This window comes from Cydia strobilella, chromosome 18 (genome assembly GCF_947568885.1).
Source record: "Cydia strobilella chromosome 18, ilCydStro3.1, whole genome shotgun sequence".
Taxonomy (NCBI): domain Eukaryota; kingdom Metazoa; phylum Arthropoda; class Insecta; order Lepidoptera; family Tortricidae; genus Cydia; species Cydia strobilella.
Genome location: NC_086058.1, coordinates 5893455 through 5912958, shown reverse-complemented (window position 1 = coordinate 5912958; position 19504 = coordinate 5893455). Strand labels below are relative to the sequence as shown.

The 19504-nt window shown below is 36.6% G+C and overlaps 3 protein-coding genes across 6 annotated transcripts in view; 2 read left to right on the top strand and 1 right to left on the bottom strand.

Annotated features, from left to right (window-relative positions):
• The first annotated feature begins 227 nt into the window (after positions 1-227).
• LOC134749437 (ras-related protein Rab-43) lies at positions 228-2078 on the top strand. Its single transcript, XM_063684371.1, has 4 exons — positions 228-509; positions 586-670; positions 775-1031; positions 1799-2078. The coding sequence occupies exons 1-4, from the start codon at positions 300-302 to the stop codon at positions 1898-1900; spliced, it is 654 nt and encodes a 217-aa protein (XP_063540441.1). The 5' UTR covers positions 228-299; the 3' UTR covers positions 1901-2078.
• LOC134749433 (uncharacterized) overlaps positions 1829-19504 on the top strand; it is a 44953-nt gene continuing 27277 nt past the window's right edge. Inside the window, exon 1 of one of the 2 annotated variants that reach the window (XM_063684362.1) lies at positions 1829-1912. The gene's annotated coding sequence lies outside the window, so the exon portion shown is untranslated. Of the gene's footprint in view, positions 1913-14486; positions 14548-19504 lie in introns of those variants that run through there. The other variant, XM_063684363.1, reaches the window with a different exon arrangement.
• Positions 5532-14369, bottom strand: LOC134749414 (RING finger protein nhl-1-like). 3 transcript variants are annotated; one of them, XM_063684337.1, is made up of 10 exons: positions 13862-14133; positions 13200-13324; positions 12616-12887; positions 11177-11296; positions 10722-10937; positions 10225-10439; positions 8768-8928; positions 8536-8601; positions 7805-7971; positions 5532-7572 (listed from the first exon to the last, which is right to left on the bottom strand). In XM_063684337.1, exons 1-10 carry the CDS (start codon positions 14035-14037, stop codon positions 7096-7098), a joined length of 1995 nt encoding a protein of 664 aa, XP_063540407.1. In that variant the 5' UTR covers positions 14038-14133; the 3' UTR covers positions 5532-7095. The 3 variants fall into 3 exon arrangements, with proteins under 3 accessions (XP_063540407.1, XP_063540408.1, XP_063540406.1); XM_063684338.1 differs by lacking the exons at positions 8536-8601; positions 13862-14133 and adding an exon at positions 14226-14369 and having other exon boundaries at positions 8702-8928; XM_063684336.1 differs by lacking the exon at positions 8536-8601 and having other exon boundaries at positions 8702-8928; positions 13862-14132.

Below are 19504 nucleotides of genomic sequence, written 5' to 3'. Positions count from 1 at the left end.
ATTAGAAAGAAGACTTCAATAGCTCTCAAAATTTATTTTGCTATAGTTGTATCTCGCTTTAATAAATAGCTGCGTCTCTCTTATCGACTTTTCTTTGCTATGTTTGAGATACAAATAAAAACGTAATTAAAAATGAGATTCCGATGTCCAGAGAGATTATACCGAGATGTCATTCAACGAAATGACATTTCTAGTATTTCAGTCAAACGTCAAACTGAGCGTCAAACTGAAAAAGAAATGGAATGGACGTAAACAGAAATTTACAATAAATTTAATTAAAATAATATACCTCTTTAATCATGAGTACCCGTAATCCAAATACATTGATGAGTGTCCCAGACGAACAGTTTGACTATCTATTTAAAATTGTGTTAATCGGAGACTGTGGCACTGGGAAAACATGCATTGTGCAACGATTGAAATCAGGGAATTTTATCGAAAGACACGGGAATACGATAGGCGTTGACTTTTCTATGAAAACACTAATAGTAGACGGAAAGAAGGTCAAGGTTAGTGAATCTAATTTAATTTCTGTAGCGTAAAATTCTTTAAATGTAATAGACTCGTACTTATTTGGTGTTTTAGCTGCAAATATGGGATACGGCCGGTCAGGAGCGCTTCAGGACAATCACCCAGAGCTATTATCGTTCCGCTAATGGAGTAATTATTGGTAATTATTCTGATAAAGTAATGACGATTGCATGTTATACCTATTCATGCATATGAAACAGAATAAAAAAGGAAACATTCTAAGAATTCTAACTATTATTTCAGTATATGACATTACGAAGCGTTCGACATTCTTATCCCTCCAAAAATGGATTGAAGAGGTGAGACGGTATACATCGTCAAATGTGATAGTGTCACTGATCGGAAACAAATGTGATTTGGCGGAGCAACGGGAGGTAGAGCCAGATGAGCCAAAATCTTTTTGCCGCTATGTGCCAGAGATTATGTTTGTATTGGAGACATCGGCAAAAGACAACACCAATGTTGAGGACACATTCCGGAGCTTAGCCACAGAATTAAAGGTATTTTTTTAAATATTATTGTTTTAAAATCATGAACCTAAAATATGAATGATAGAATAAGATTATTAACTTTAATTGAGAAAATTATTTTGTCATAAATATGTGTTAATCATGCCTCTAAGTAAAAAATAAAAACTATTTCTTTAATCATTTTTCGTAATACCACCAGGTTTGTTCTGCCATACAATCACTATACGCCACTTGCACTATCCCACTAACCTGGGGTTAACCGGTTAAACCTGAAGTTTCCATGGTTACCAGTACAATTCGACACTGGGTTAACGGTTTAACTGCTTAACCCTGGGTTAGTGGGATGGTGCAATTGCCGCTAAAAGGCCACTACAGTATTTCGGGCTAGGACACTTTAGAGAGTATTTAATTAGAAAATTCAAATGTTGCAAATATGTATGACCTCCATATTATTATGACCATAAAAAACTACATTCTGTCCACACAATAGATGACCAAAAAATGCTCTTTGATAAGTGAATTTCAAGTCTACTTTATTGTACTTCAAGGTCTTGTGAGTAAAATTTAACAAACAAGCCATTCAAGTGGGACTTCACAATATTAGTGACATAGTTTTTTTTTGTTTATCTCCAGTTGGGTCAAAGACAGATTTGACCTTTACCTTTTGAATTGTTTTTGAACTTGAAAACATTACAAAAGGTAATCACAGTCCATGAATCATTCAAAAAGAAACTAACCGTGAATCATTCAAAACTTATTATTGGCATTTGTTATTATGAACCAACTGTATGTTTCAGAGGCAACATGACAACAGTGAAGGGCCGCCGGCAGAGTCCGACTCAGTAGTCCTCGGAGAGAGTCATTCAGTAAGCAGATGTCAACCTTGTCGCTCATCTTAGACGAGTAGTCAGGTATTTTATAACAAAACATTGTCACAATCTAGGCTATGTAATTTGATACCGCTAAATATTCAGGCCTCACTTCTTAATTATTATTTATTTATTATTTTACTTATTTCCCTTAGATTTTTGTTCATAAAAAAGTTTTAGTAGTGCATCACGCACATGCACATAAATAAGTACCGTCAACAGGGGTGAATAGGGATGGCTGGGGTGAATAGGGACAAGTCTAAAAATGTGATTTACCTTACAATTTCCTAAAAAATACCCACACTAACTGTATCATACAAAATCTACTATTTATTTTCAATCAAATGATACAATTTGTGTGTATTTTTTAAGAAATTGTCAGGTAAATCACATTATAAATTTTGTCCCTATTCAGCCCAGCCATCCCTATTCACCCCCGTTGACGGTAATGACTAAAATGCTACTACATTTTTATCGTGCAGCGCTAAAAATTCTAAGTAAGAATAACACAAAAAGAAATTCAGTTAAAAAAGAATTGTACAGTAAAAGGCACCGACAACTGAAATCTTGATAATTCAGTTCAGTAACTAAACATAATTAAATGCAATCATATGACACTGATTCTTGAGAAAACAATGATCAATAAGTCAGCACTTAGTGTTATTACTTTCTGATACCTGTGGGTTGCTACGTCGGTAATGTTGAGGCCTGATGTTGACATCGTTTTGAGATTTACACACCTTTACAGTATTTGTTTATTCTTCTAATGTGCCTTTAGTCGAGAAATACGATAGTTAAAATTGTAGATGGATTTTTTAATCAGTTCTTGTACGCTTAGCCACCTGGAATATGCACTCCTATTCCTTATAAATGGTATAATTAACTCGAGTTTAATTTAGGAAAATACATCAATTGATGATTTTTTTTGTATATAAAATTTACTTTCCTCTCCTCCTCTACTTATTTTTACATTATTTTTGTAAAAATCTTTATTATGACTAGGTACACAATCTTGTATTAAAAAGATTATGGACGATAATCCAGCAGCTAATAAATCATATGAAGTCAAGCATGGCAAGTGTTGCACTTCACACTTTCTCTGGGAAAGTAAATTCCTAGCTAATTGGTTTTAGATAGATGTTTATGTAGGCAGCCATAAAACTCGATTTCCACCAGCTTGCCATTGTTAAGGTGAATCACATCTTAATGGTGTGATTTATATGTAATTCAAATTAATATGTTCCGGTTTGCCTACCGATAATTCAAACATATAAATGTACAATTTAAAAAAGTATATTAAAGTTAAATAACAACTTTTATTGACATTTTGTAATCTCATTTTTTGATATATTTACTTACTTTATTTTTTATAGTCACTGTTTAATTTTTAGTTGGTGCTCATAATAATGATCTTATAGTTTCTATAGTGAATCAATTTATGTATATGTAGATGGGCTCATTGAGTGGTAACATTAGGGTTAAGATAATGACCACCATCAGTTTCGATACTGTAAATTAATAGATAATGTAATTATACCACCTAGTCGAGACTGATATAAGCCATATATTAGTATTGATTGTAATCCCAGATTTATATGCATAATTATTTAACAAGTAAGTTAAATCGTAGAGCATGTAATACTCAGTATGGATTAATCAAAATTAAGCCCTTTTCCATTGTATGAAGACTCAATTTGCTTTAACCTCATGTTATAACGGATAAGTGGTTTTATAACATGTAATATGCCAAGTATTGCTATAACAGTTTCATGCAAGACGGCGTAACAAAATTTTACGACTACAGAATGTTTTGTATTTTTTATTCTGTTATATGATGTATGCATACGAAATCTTAGAGTCAGACCAAGCAAAGTTGAAGCCTGTTATTCAATTATTGTACATCGTTACAAACGGGCGTTTTTATGGATGTTAGCAGTGACGCGCCTTCAAAGTTATTTTCTGTCAAGCCTTGTGAACTGGCTGGCCTGTCGTTTCGTGATTCTCTGGGAATGTCACCGTACCTCCTAAGGGCCTTGGGGGCCACGCTCCCCAGTTTGAAAATATATGTGAAGAGTTGTCTTGCTGCCCTGCCGATTTTATCTACCTATATAAAGACTGTGCAATGCAAAATCGTGGTTGCCTAATAGTTACACGTGTGATATATTGCGTGCGCAAAATATGTTAGAACATCGCATGTTGTGCTTCACTAACCGCCGTCCGCGACGGCCCTAAATTTTGCGAAGCATTGCATGTGTTCAATATTGAGGCAAATTCAATTAGTAGTTGCTTATGTAATAAATCAAATAAACGTTATTATTTAGACCTATAGAGCAAATTTCCGTAAAAAAGCCAATGTAAATAGCCCATAATTCGTCGTTTGTGCTTTTGAAATGAAATCAAATGAAATTCTTTATTTTCAGGCAACTATTGGCCCATAGATAAATACCTTAAAATTGGCATATATGTATTTAGCTTTTGTAAGTAGGTAAGTACTTAGAGATACCTCTCTAAATACCCCACCTAGGACCTTAGGACCTATAAATATAATCTCGTAGTCGTTATAGAAAAAGTGAGTCCTTGATGCACACGTGTGGTTAGAAGTGTTTTTTCGGCGGGGCGTTATGCAACTGCCCGATCGCAGATAAGCTAGTAGCGATTTTCTCTTAAAAAAAGTTCTCGCCGGCAGTGAGTGAGAGAAGCAGCATATACCTATATTATAAAAATAATCACTAATATATGCTTCTCTTTCATTCACATGGGAGCTAAGCTACATCTTTATTCTTCGGCGCCTCCCTTTCTTACGCGAAATCATAGTCGAACGCTCGTCGCTGGTTCCGACCTTCACGCTGGGTACTCCCCAATATAGTTCCAACGAACTGATACTTTCTGTCCGAACATGAACACTATTTTTTTAAGAATCTTACTGTTTTATAGAATAAATGAGGAGTATCCGCGTGTGGAGGTATATTATTAGTACCTATGTATTGGCTATGGCGTGGTGGGGCAACTACAAGCGATGACAATGCACATCATGGCAAAGATGTGAATGTGAGCCCAAATTGTCAATTAGGCAAACAATGTGATCTTTAACTAATTGGCTTCCTAGTCGTGCTCATAGACAATATGTATAAGTATTTTATTTATATAAAATGCATATAATGCCGCGTACAACTCTTATTGCGAACCGAGAGCACTGCCGTGCGTGCCAAATGGAACACTTATACCTACTTACACGTAAGGTTTAAAAATTGAAATTGGCTATGATATTTTGGTTGAAATAATGTTAGAAGAGTTGCCCTATTTAATCAAAAAATATTTACAATTGAAATCATGATGTTTTATTAAATCACATTTACAAACGGGTCTATCGCGAATTTATTTTGTTACCTTTATTTACCGACGTTTCGACACAGGTTTCACTGGTCGTGGTCGCGGCTAACTGACGTCCCAGCAAAATGTCAAAACAGAGATTTGTGTGACTACCCCACGATGTGATTTAATATGTGTTCAAACCGCGAAAGTTTAAAATGTTATATCATGATGTTTTGTAAACACATGTGAAACTATTGCAAGTGTCGGCCGTATCTTGTAATTGTAATGATCTTTTAGTAAAATAAAATACAATTTGTATTATATATCAATATATTTTTATTAGTTCTAATCTAAATGTTAGCGGTCACGTGGTTTGCTGTAGGTAGGTACTTATAACTAGAGAGAGGTCCAAAATTTTCATTTATCCTTTTAAGTACCTTTTTCTTATAAAAGGAGCAATATGTTTTGAGTTTTTAAAACAAATATAAAACAGTCGACATGCACGATTGTGTGGCATAAGATATAAATGTTAGAGCAAGACATTAGTCTGTCTCTTAATTATTATACAGTACCTATCTGACGGTTATGCAGACCATGTAGAAAACCCTTTAGATATTTACATGAATCAGAATTGTAGAACTGTCGTCCAAACATATTAAGTAACTAAAGTTGCTGTCAATAGCGAGTTAGCGAGGCGTCATATTGACTTCAAAAAAGCTACAAAAATTGGCTATTGCTATTACATTCCTTGTGGTCAATTTTTACGTAAGAAATGAATTTCAATATGGACGCCCCGCCACTGCGGGTACTTCCCTATAGTTCCACAGAATATATATGATTTACCCAATTATCAGCTCTATCCTCCAAGTCCCAATGTCCTTTTAAACGTACAAAATTAGATCGAATTTGGAACTATGATGGAATAAAAGAAGGTTCCAAATTAAAAAATGACTGGAATTTAGGAGGCTATTAAAGATTTCTCAGCATGGAACAATACCGGTCTCAAAATCATCTGTAGTACTTATATCGGATCTATCGCTCACACTTAACCGGCTAAGTAAGTCATCTCTCTCTATTACTTCACCAGATAGTTTTGATTCAGGTATAACTGGAAGTACCTTAAGATTATTAATATAGTCGAATTATATAACATTAGTCACGTTAAATAAAATTATATCGTTTAAATTAAGCCTAAGGGCCTAAATTTATAGATAATTTAGTTACTTATAAGTCGAATCTCTGTGATTTTGTTTCTCAGTGCATCTATTTTAAGTCTTTTTTAGTTGTGTTAATGTCTCCTTTAGTCAATTTTGATTGTATGACCCTCATCATAATATTAATAATGAGTATATTTTAACTATTAATTTACTAAAGGCATCAAATCCCACTTATTAAACATTATTTTTAAGATTAATGAAAATTTATTTTCTGTACACGTTTCCACATGATATAAAAATATTGTTATACATACACAAAACAACTTTTTACTTGTATATTTCCATTTGAATGTAAAACCTATTCCGGACCTAGCAGTTATAGCTGTTATTGCCATCTCACTCTAACAGCTAGTTGTCTCCTGCTCTTGTAGGACTGCAAACACGATCATTATAAGTACTATGTAAATTCAATGTGGAAAGAAAAGACCCTCTATCAGATAAGACCGTTCACAGGTTCTTTTGTCGCTTCTAACTCTTGCGTTTTTACACATACTCCACTTATAGAAGGTCGGTAGAGCAGAAGGAGCGAAGCTCTTCCTTTCTATGTCTGAGCGAAGTACGTATACAAATACGAGAGTTCTTGTCCTATGACGGTCTTCCCAACCAAAAATGTTATATGCCGGTCTTCTCCACATTGATCTTAGGTTGGGTTTATTAGCATTATGAATTAGGCGATAACATCGATACCTACAAGAATTAAATAAAATGGACGCTATGATTCTTCGTATCACTAACGATTATATCCAACTGTTTACTGACAGTGATCCCCGAAATCCATCCAAACTTCCCCGCCTCCGTGCCCAACCCTCCAAAAGCCCGCACCAGTTGACCATTCTGCTTGAACACCTGCACTCTACAGTTCCCAGAATCTCCTACAAGAATGAAGCCCATCGGATCCACGGCTAGGACTTCAGGCTGCCTGAACTGTCCTTTCCTCTGACCTACAGAACCAAATTCCTTAATCTTACTCTTATCAGCTTTGTTATAAACTTTGACTCTCCTATTTCCACTGTCTAGTATGACAACTCGATCGCTGGTTACAGCCACGCTGGTTGGTGCATTCAGCTCTGTAACTGTTACTTCTTTGGTCTCCAAGTTTTTGGTCGTGTAGACGGTTTGGAGCTTGGTCATGACGCCGATTTGATCGACGAATTTTCCGTCGGGTTGCAGGATCTAGTAAAGAAAAAAATTCTTAATGATGTGAAAGTTGACACAGAAAGAAATTGTCGCGTGAAGCATCTCAGTTCGGTCTGAAAAGACATAACGTGCCTGACACCATCAGAGGCGTTAGGCGGGGTGTGCGTTAGCTTTGGGCGAGGTACGCACTAACACTGCTTCGCACCTGGCGTGGTAGCTCGTTCTGTTTGGACCCGCCTAATCGCAAATGGTCTTTTACAATAGGTACCTGAACTCTATCATTTCCAGTGTCCACCACATACAGCAGCTGACTAGCGTTGTCTGCTGCGATGCCTTCAGGAGACCGGAACATGCCGACTCGGCTGCCCTTCTGCCCGATGGAGCGGGCGTACTCGCCGTCCTTCGTAAACACGTGGACACAGTGCTTCCATTTGTCTGAAAAATATAAATATACGTTGTGAAATGGAATCCCAACTTTTTGATCTTGATGCAACAGCATAGTGGCACTGATAACTAAACGTAGCAAGCTTTAGGAGTGAGTCTTAGAGGTAGTTGTCTAATATTAACGTTAAGTCCATATCTGATTTCAAGAAGACCTCCTCCTCCTTGCCCAGGGTGGTGGTTTCAAGAAGACAAGTGAAGAATAATAACAACTCTAAAATCTGATATTGTAATATGACTGAATCTGGAACCCGGGCACAATACTCTTTACACGTCAATCTGGTAACTATCTTGGTTTGAGTAAGTTCCACTACTTAAACGCTGTGGGTATCCCTCACACACGTAGAGGTGGTTGTTCAAAGGCTCATGCCCAGGTCTCACGGATTAAACATTTAAGGGACCCACTCCTATCAGTCAGCCTGACGATATCGGCCTGTCAGTTGTTCGGAACTGTCAAATGTTTGTTCTAACTGACAGGCCGATATCGTCCGGCGGACTAATAGTCAGTGGGCCCCTTTACAGACCTTATAGTTTTGCTTTGAGATTTAAAACAATTACCTGTGACATAAATCTCTCCCAAGCTCTTCATACAGGCAATATGCACTGGGCACAGCATCTCTTCACCTAACCATCTTAGCCTGGGTATGTTCCACTACCAACACGCTGTGTGTCCACAGGATTTTAAATCTAACAGACCTTATGTACAGTTTTACTTTGTGATTACCTGTGACGTAAATCTCTCCCCAGCTCTTCATAAAGGCGATGTGCACAGGACACAGCATCTCGTCACAAGTCAGTCTGGTCACTATCTTCGCCTGGGTACGTTCCACGACCAATACGCTGTGGGTGTCCATCCCGCACACGTAAAGATGGTTGTTCCATGGGCTGATGCCCACGCCGCATGGGCGCGCGGTTTTGCGCCAGACGTAGTGTGGGATAAAGCTACGGGATCTGCAAAGGACAATCAAAAGTAATTTAAGACAAGGGTAACCTCTTAAACATTTTGGTCACACCTTGCTTGTCACAAAAACTGGACTATCTATGTATATTTGAAGCCTTTCAAAACACAATAGCAAATATTAAGGTGTAGTATATTGTGGAGGGACAATTAGCAGCAGGCGCGTAGAAAATTAAGTTATTTCTTTTTGTAAATACATTTTAAGTTACAGTAGCAAACAAGTTTACTTATATTAGATCAAAAGGTAAAGATAGACATCAAAAACTGACATTTATTTGTTATTTTGAGTAGTTTCGTTGGACTGGGTACCTACCCCAGTCCAACGAAACAGGTAGTGGAAAGGCCACACTATTTTTTGAATAATACCTAATGAACATTTTCTTGCATGCACCATTTAAATGTGGTAAAACGGTGGCAACCAATTTGATATTTACAGTATTGGTGTCGTAAACCCGAGCGTTAGCCATTTAAAGGGTAGTAAAATTTTCATTTGTCTACCTACCTTTCGTTTGTAAAGTTTATAATGCTTCACCTGACCTTGGTTAACTCGTCAATGGTTTTTAAGGTAAGGATTTGAAATTGTTGGCATAAGTATACAAAATGCTAATATTTCATCTATCTGTTTATTGCGGTTGGATTATTTGTTAAGTGAAGCGAAAGTCTTGCGACGGACGAATAAATCTTGAGTCCTTTTAACCTTAATCTCAGGTAACCCTACATATATATTATACGCAAAGGCGATTTAATCAGGAAGAACAGGTTAATGACCGTTATTTCTATAATCGCATAGCGGAAATGGAGATGAGCGGACCACATTACACATACGCATGGAGTAGTTATATACTTATATAGGATAGGATCAAGCTGTGAAACGTGCGGACATGACTGTAACAACCACCACCGAATAACAATGTGAACAGCTTTTGAGTCCAAACAGCATAGGTATCCTGAGGATTTCTGACTACGGGTTGAGAAGAGGCCCGAGAAGTTTGAAACTACAGCAATAACAAGGATAAAGGAACTAGGGAACAAATCAAATTATTTTATGATATAATTAGATTTGTGTTTTTTACGTAGTCACATTAGTCCTGGGCCGGGTGGTCTAGTGGTCAGGACGTTAGCCGCGTAAGCTGAAGACGCTGGTTCGATTCCCGCCTCGGCAACCGGTGGACTTGGTCACTTTTTCTTTAGTGTATGATATCTTTCAGTAAGGATAAAGTAAATTTCGATGTCAACTCCACATAAGAGGCTATCTATTTATCGAAACGTGGGGTCAAGAAATGATTTACCTGTAGTGTAACGTCAAGCTCTCTTCACTCTCCAACGGGTCGTTCTGCCGACCAGCAGCGGGCAGCGGCTCATCTGACTCAGCCTCCAACGGAGTAGCGGAGTCCAACTCAATGCGGAAGTTCTCTTTGTCGAACACGAATCGCTCTGAGTCCCATTTGGAAACGTCCGAGAGAAGCTGGACGGCGTTCTGATGTAGGTTTATGTAGGTGGATATCTGAGAAACGGCCAAGGGAAGTTTTAAAGATGTTTAAGAGTGTTGGAGACTCTTTATCACCACTCGTTGCGTAGGTATTACGCGTACTTGATTAAATACGCATACCGAACGCAACGCCTCAAGTGGACCGTATGTGCAATCTAATCTCTGATTACGCATTATTATTACGGATCTTATAGCTATGCTTAAAACCCACGCTCGGTAAGCAGTATATAATAAAAGGCTTGATATCGCGAAACAGGTTGAGCATAATAAGATAATAACGTTGGTGGGTCAACAAACCTTTGTATTTTCCTCCACATGCTCCTTAAGTGACATGGTTTTCTTTGCTACTTGCCGGGCCTCTTCCAAAGAGCTTTTAAGGGCTAAAGCTGACATTTCCCCGCATTTTTGAAGTTCTGAAGCTTCCTTTAGCAGCTTGTCTTTGTTTTCGATGATGGCGTTGATTTTTTCGTCGGCAGTGATGACTATTTGTTCTGTTATGCGTTCACAGCGGTCCTTGATTAAGATAGAAGGAGTAATTTAAAAAAAAAACAGCCTAATAAGTGACTTACGAGGTAGTTTCAAGTAAGATTTTAGGACCACGTTTTGTAATTTATAATAGATGTACCTACTAGAACTTAAATATTGAACAGTAACTCTTGTCTGTGGTATTCCTAGGTTAAATGACTGAATCCTAAATACAAATGAGCAATAGTGATGTATAAATATATACACCATAACTACCTATACTTTACCTTGTAATATTCCACTTTGTGTTCCATCCTTTCAGAGGCCGCTTCCAGTTGCTTAAGAATAGATTCCACTTGGGTCCGCATGTCGTCCAAATGCTGAGACCAGCAGACGCGGCAGAAATTCTGGAGGAAGCAATTGAAGGTAAATAATATACCGTCAGCCGGGATGAATAGGGACAAAATTTAGAATGCGATTTTCCTGACAATTTCTTAAAAAATACTTACACAAATTGTAAATTGAAATTGTCAGGAAAATCACATTTAAAGTTTTGTCCCTATTCACCCTGTTTGACGGTACTTATACATTGGCAGTATTGGCACTCACTTGATTTGTTTATTCGCTATAGTAGAGACAACTCGGTCTTGGTCATTTAATTATTTAGATTTCATTACGTTCATTTGTTGATTACCATAAAAGTTTGAAAAACAAACACACGCAGAAAAACCAAAGTTAAAGATACCCATTGTTAGAACCTAATTAAATTTTGTTTGTAAGTAAGATTAAACTTATAAAACTTAAAACTACTCCTGACGTAGTTTTGAGCTCTACCACCAACAAATGATCTTAAGTTTTTGATACAGGAACGACAAACTAGAACCTAATCTGTATAGTCCATATACTCATATTAGAATTGCGATACGGAAAATGATACACCGTACAAATCAGGACCCAGATAGCACGAAACCTGTCTTACTTTATACCTACTTAACTAGCAAGGAAAATACCTTATCGTACTTTTAAAGTGGGCTATGCCTCAACATTACCTACATGTAGGAAAATAGTAACTTAATATTTTGCATGTCGATGGCGTTTAACATATTCAGTGCTGCTGCTGGCTGCGTCTACCTCAAATATATATCACGCGCCTCCTAGAGGCGCATAATGACAATAACATAAGTATCGGTGAAGGGTTAAACTCGTAATTTTCCGCGAGAATATTTGACTATTGGGTGGAAACAGTGAGTGCTGTTTAGTTAGATAAACATCAGATCGCACGCTCTTATTTAAAAGCATGAATTGGTATAAGGTTCTAAATAATTAAATGTAGGCACCTAATCCACTATTTAATTAGTTACCAGAAATGCTTCAATTTATGTCCTATATGACCCCCACTATAATTATTGTCTCTGAGAGCTCTGTATCGGACTGATTTTGTAGTAGACATTACTGTAGACAATCGCTAGTGTTAGCTCTCTAATTACCTAATGATAAGATTTCTTTAACAAATATCACTGTTTATTAATTTTTTCTATTCGCGCGAGACTGAAAATTACAATTCCGGATTCCGGGAACAACCAGCCCTCCGTTATATCATCTGAACAACCCTACAAGACTTCTATCGGCAGCGATCCTAATATCCTTATAATATGCACGTTGAAGAGCCGCCTAGCCATTCCATTTTCCTTTTTTTCAAAGGTAATGTATAATTGTAGGTACTTACCAGCTTGCAATGTTCACACGCAGTAACATCTACGCTGTCGCACATAGTCTGACACTGTGTGCACCTCACTCCCGCCGCAAAAAGTTCCACACTCTGCATTCCTGGCACCAAAGGCGTTTGTGGAGGAGTGGCAACCTTCTCGCTCCCATTACTGATGCCGACTAGTTGCAGCAGCGAGTCTATGTACAAGTTTGAAGGCAGGTCTCTGATGAAGTTCGGGCCGATGACTTGAATTTTCGTTCGGCAAATTGGGCACTCTAGGATAGGCGATTCTGCAAGTAAGCATTAGTTTCTTTTAATTCAATTTATTCTTTTTTTCTATTTATGCGAGAAATGGAGATTTATTCAGGCGTCAATGCGGAAGGTAAAAGGAATGTAGGCAGAGTTGGTTCTCTTGCCAACAAAAGCCCTTACTATAGTGTGATGAGTGAGGATGCAATCAAATAATAATGAATCGCAGGTTCTTTAACGCCAAGTCATTCTAGGCGTTCGTCTAAAGCTATTAGATCTTCAAATCCAAACAGGGCATCGAAACAATGCATGACCATGAAGATAAGAGTTTTGGTGTGTGTGTTTATACGCACTTCCAGCATAGACTGCCAAGCAAGCCATGCAGAACGTGTGCTGACACGGCAGCATCTTCGGGTTGTGGAGCACCTCCAGACATAACGCGCATTGAACCAACTCCTTGATCCCAGCCGCCGATGACCTATGACATCAGACAATTAAATCCAAGAAATAACCCATTGCAAGTACGAGTATCAGACGAGGTATGGAAAAATAATCGCATAATTTGGAAAATATACAATGCTCAGCGCCAGATCATCGTGGGCTTTAAAAGTGCTGGTGCAGGTTATTTTTGTTGTTAGGTATATGGGCGGAATATCTCCTTTTTCGATGACTGTAAAACATCTTGAAGAATTTCTATGTACCTTAGATCTGCGAAGAAATTGTTAAGGGGTCCATAACTATCAGTCCGCCGGACGATATCGGCCTGTCAGTTAGAACAAAAATTTGACAGTTCCGAACAACTGACAGGCCGATATCGTCCGGCGGACTGATAGTCAGTGGGCCCCTTAACAATGTCATGCCCAATATGTACAGAGCTTAAAAGTTAAGTTCCCCATTCCATTTCGTCCAGCGAAAGCCTGTGGCAATCAGTTGTACGGAAGAAGGAAGGTTGATGATGATGATGTGAGAACTTATATTGAATAAAACATAACTCAGCAAAGTAGAAAAAACTTACGATCGAGGCCGTGGCTCCTGACTTTGCGCATATTTATTAACAGAATTTGATGGGAAAAACTTCACTTCCTGTCCGTTAGGTGTCGGTGGGGTCTTAGGTCTTATATTACCATCTTTGGCACTCCTAAAGCTTTTCAATGAGAAAAGGGCATGTTTTTTCTTTGTTTTCTCCGCCATTTTGCAAATGAACTGCTTCAATAATTGACAATCGTAAACTGACTCCTTTGAATTAGTGATTACTGATTACTATTATCGCTAATTGTTGTTTCAATTGATATCATTTGATAATACGAATAATTTTACCTAAGGCATTGCTTTGTTAATAATAAATAAAGGGAGATAGAATTATCATTGTCCATACTTACCATAGGTAGATGCTATCTATACACGTTATGCTGCACCACACTTCGCTGTATTTGGCAAATATTCGTGTTGCATCCCTTTTGTTTTGTATGTCAAAGGAAAGAGATGCAACACGAATCCAGCATTAAGTACATGTAGGTATTAAATCACATTTATAATCGGGTCTATCGCGAATTTATTTAGTTACCTTTATGGTTTGTCTACCCCAAACTTTTCCATACACTTTTCGTCGGGTAGTCAAACAAATCGTTTTGTCATTTTTCTGGGACGTCAGTTAGCCGCGACCACGACCAGTGAAACCTGTCGAAACGTCGGTAAATTAAGGTAACAAAATAAATTCGCGATAGACACCCGATTATAAATGTGATTTCATATGTGTTCAAAGCGCGAAGGTTTTACACGTTACATATTTTGTAAAACTTCATAGTACAGTCGCCATCAGATATATCGGAGTGGCCGAGGCGTTCACAAATATCTGAACACGCCTCTATTGTCAAGGCGTTAGGTGCGTGTTCAGATATTTTTGAGCACCTTGGCCGCTCCGATATATCTGATGGCGACTGTACACTGGTTATCAGTTGATTAGAATGATTAGATTGCAACTTACTAAAGATTAGATTATTATATGCAAAGATAACTATAAATAATGACTTCCCTAAGTTCCCTATATTAACAAGGCAACTGTTTAATATGAATGTGACTTAAGTCTTGTATGTAATAGAAGATTAGTTTTATATTAAGAAAAGTCCCTAATCAACCTATTAACTTTAAGTAGGTATAGTCTAGTAACTTAATTTTTCCAATTTAATCCGGGTAAGTAACAATTGTACATTTCGATGCTAGTGCGGAAAGTATGTCATTACTCCACGAGTACCGAGATATCTTGCCACGAGCCGTAGGCGAGTGGCAAGACATGGGACGAGTGAAGATTGACATTTCCGCACTAGCATCGAAATGTACTATTGTTACTTACCCGGATTAAATTATTACCTAAATATCGTTATTTATGATTATTTGTGTATCGTATATTTATAAAAACAATATCGAATGTTGCCTTTGGAAACTTAAAACATTCTTGCAGTAAGACAATACGCCTCTTCTTTGACAGGCGTTCCGTTCCATTCAGACAACTTATTAAGAACGGTTTTTCAACATTAAAAAATAAACGTGGACTTCCGGTTCGAGCGCCATCTTGATAGTTAGCATCGTGATTAATTACTTTGTTTTTTGCTCATTAATATTGTTTAAAGTGTAATATCGATAGCGTATTATACAGTAAACTAATGTGGTAGTGTGCAGTGAATGGAGAATTAATTTTGAAGCGCGTTTAACCACCATCTTGGAGTCAACGGCCGGTAGTCCACGTGCTTCTTGTAAAGTCTAGCTATCGATTTACAAGAGCTAACAAATCACCGTACACTGTCTTGTACAACCGTACAATTTTTGTCGTTTTTAAACCTCTTAATACCTTGATACTGGCGAAATAGTCCCACTGGGGCTGAAGCCATAATTTTAAAAGAAGAAGAAGAAGAAAAAAAATAAACGTGTTATAATACTTATAATGATGAAGAGGTAAGTAATAAAATATGAAATATGCATATTTTTCGTATTCTTACATTAACATTAGGTTTTTATGTTGATTACGACGTTTAAAGGAAACTAATATTAACACTCATCAATAAGTAGTCATGAATTGGAACAAGTATAAATTAAAAAAAATTGGAAAAGTAAAAAGCACTAGTTCGCGAAAACCAACTTTCCGCACGCTAAACAGCCACGAAAAGTAGCACTTTTTGAGCAACTGTATTAAAAATGTTATTTAATGCGATAGTTAAATTTGAACATCGCAATTTCTTTATCGTAAAAAATATGAATAAACAAAATACGAACCCATCCATATATTGCATCTTCACTAATCTTCAGTCGATTATGATCACAAATGACCAAGGATTTTAACGTTTCTTTAAACATTTGTCAGCAATATATTTATAACGTTTATAAGTAACTAAATTGAACAAAGTCACAAATGCCCAAATGTTTTATCATAACATACGTCATTTCTCTACCAATTTCAGATGAACTCTGGTCGAGAAAGTAATCGAAGCATGCAGACATCGAGGCTGCGATATTTTAGGGACGGTAACGGTAAAAACAGGTGAACTTAAATGCAATATTGCGATGGCATGGCTTCCCGTGGTTCCTATAGTTTATGACATTGACAGACACATTTTTGTTCGCGGATTTCTGACCATGAGCTCGTGCCCATGTACGCTTAGGCTATGTGCGTGTTGGAAATATAAAAAGACGACAAAGCACAGCGTGAGAAAAATATGAACTTCTGCGGGGCTAAGATGTATGGATGGTATAGAAAGGATCGCAATTTCTTATGGCAGAATTGTTGTAAAAGTGACCGCGTTAAGCTTTAAATAATAGTTCCTAATCTCTCCGGTGGCGCTAGTTAGGCTTTGGGACATGAATATAACATGAACCATATAAGGCAACAAATAACCCGACCAAATTACGTAGGTTGTTTTTGGTAGTATTTCGGTGTATGGTGGCGCCGCCTAATTACTGTTTTTTGATGGACACTTTTCATACATAGAGATTTGGTTCCTTTATACAGTCTCCATGCTAAGATGGACGGCTGTCTATCATTTGTCACCATACCTGTCACGCTCTAACAAGTGCGTAAGTGCGAAAGTGACGCATGATATGACAAGTGACAAAAAGGCGACCATGATACCGCTGCAGAGCGAATAGACTCGTGTAGCTTTAAGCTACTTAGATAACACTTCATTATGATATGATAAGCAAGCATCGTAAACTGCGAGCGAAATCCATTGAAGTACTAGGGTTGTTACCTAGTCAAGTCAAGTCAAAGTACGTCATTTCAATGGATTTCGCTCGCAGTTTACGATGCCTGATGATAAGTAGAGGTAGGTACGAACAGAGATGGGCATTAATCGATTAATTTTTTAGTTAACTAATCAATCGATTAAAAATATCAATCGTCATTTTTTAATCGCGATTAATTTAGTTGCGATTAAATTAGTTGTGAGAATGTTCGACTAACAACTAAATTAGTTTTAGTTTCAATCGACTAAATTTCACGATTAAATCTATATTAAAACTACGTAGTCGCCCGTTTTTGCATTTTTTATCTTGCAATATGTAACTACAAGTACGTATGTATGTAACATACGGAGGTACTCGTATGGTATAACTATGTTAGTTTGGGTAGAATTTTGCGACTTATTTTGAAGCAGATATCTTCATCCGATTGAGCTAAAATTATGTATACACGTTTAATTTGATATGCTTGAATGACAATGCAAATAATGCCATAATATTATTATAACGATATATTGGTAATAACGACAAATAGCGAAAAACTGCATTGTTTACAAATCGCAAACAATAAAGTAGGTTGGTGCATTATTAATACTTTGAATTATACGATACTGAGTAAATCTTAGACATAGAAACTATCAATATTTTGCTGTCTGACAATAGTAAAACTCTTTTTAGTGTCACGCGGTGACAAAACAATGGGATAATCCTACTTACCTGGAAGTTGTTTGTTGCATTTTGGTGCAAGTGCCGACGCATCTTCTAAAAATAACACGTTCTATTGAATGACACATCTGCATGTTGTTTATTATCTACGCGGTCTATTTTGTTATCAACGTGTGGTCATTAAAAATATTTAAACCTCTTTGTAAAGAATTCTCAGCGTTAACTATTGTACATTTTCCTTGCGTCATTCTACATTCAAATATATCAATCATCATACATATTTTATTTATTACCGCTATTGCCAATATATTGGACCGGTAGCGAATTGGTCGATCAGCCGCTATTCGATGTAAGGCTCATACTTCATAAATTCATACTCATAGATGGTTTGAGGTTTCTAGGTCATATTATATTACATACTCGTATTGAACATGTTGTCATGAATCATTTTAGATTCTAGGTGCTTACTTATTACGGAAATATAATACTGAAATAATAAAAAATAAATACTGGATGGTTATTACTTATATGGGGTTAAGAAAAAGGAGTGCAGGTAAAAAAATAGAAAGAGAACAATGTATGAAAGAGCGAGACAGCTACTTTACTCATCCGTCTTATCAGTTGTTTACTAGTTAAGTTTTAGTTGAAAATGCAATAATTTCTAATTAGTCACTAAACTTCACTCGAACCGAATGCAACGTTCAAACCCTTTCGCGACAAAAAACTTGTGTATAAAACTGTTTTAAAATGAGTTCCATCAGTGACGATGAGGATTCTAGTGGGAAGAGCTCTTCAAATTCCTCAGATCAATTTAGTGTTTCTGAAGAAAGAAATAAGTCAGCATTGACCATATTATAACTGTATTTTTAAAATCTTATCACATATAAACATGTTACTGTATAAACAGCGTTGATTTTTTGATACTTTTTGCTTTGAATGTTTCATATACAAAGTTTGATTTATTATAACTGTGTTTTTTAATGTTTTATCTTATCACATATAAACATCTTACTGTATAAACAGCGTTGATTTTTTTGATACTTTTTGCTTTGAATGTTTCATATACCTACAAAGTTTGATTTATTATAACTGTGTTTTTTAATGTTTTATCTTATCACATATGAACATGTTATTGTATAAACAACGTTGATTTGTTGATAATTTTTGCTTTTAATTATTATTTTTACGATTGCAAGACTAACCTCATATAGTTTAACTAAATACATATCATGGTTGCTTTTATATTTAATATGCAAAGTTTGATTTATATAATTGTGTTTTTTTAAGTGTTATTTTACTAATGCACAAAGTACCCAGTTCTTATTTACCCTTAGATAAGAGAAATTTAATCCAATTTCAGAGAGATGCACTACTTTAGTAGCAAAATAATAGTGAGAACAGATCTCGCTCCTTAGAAACGGTCAAAATATCGTAAGTAATACATGACTATTTTATTTTTAAACATCCGTTAAGATGTCCTAATCAGTCTGTCAACATAGCCATACAGAGGTATTCTATTCAATTTGCTTCTAACATTAGTCGCGAGAAAATAGTCTAACTAATTAGTCGATTACAAAATTTAGTTGTCCGAAATCAATCGGCAACTAATTTAGTTGCAACTAAATTAGTTGCACTCTATACAACTAAGATTGATCAATCGTCGTTTTCAATCGTCAGTCGCAATTAATTCTTGTAATCTTAATCGTTAATCGTTAGTCGATTACATTTTGCCCATCTCTGGGTACGAAGAGGTGTTAATAAAAAT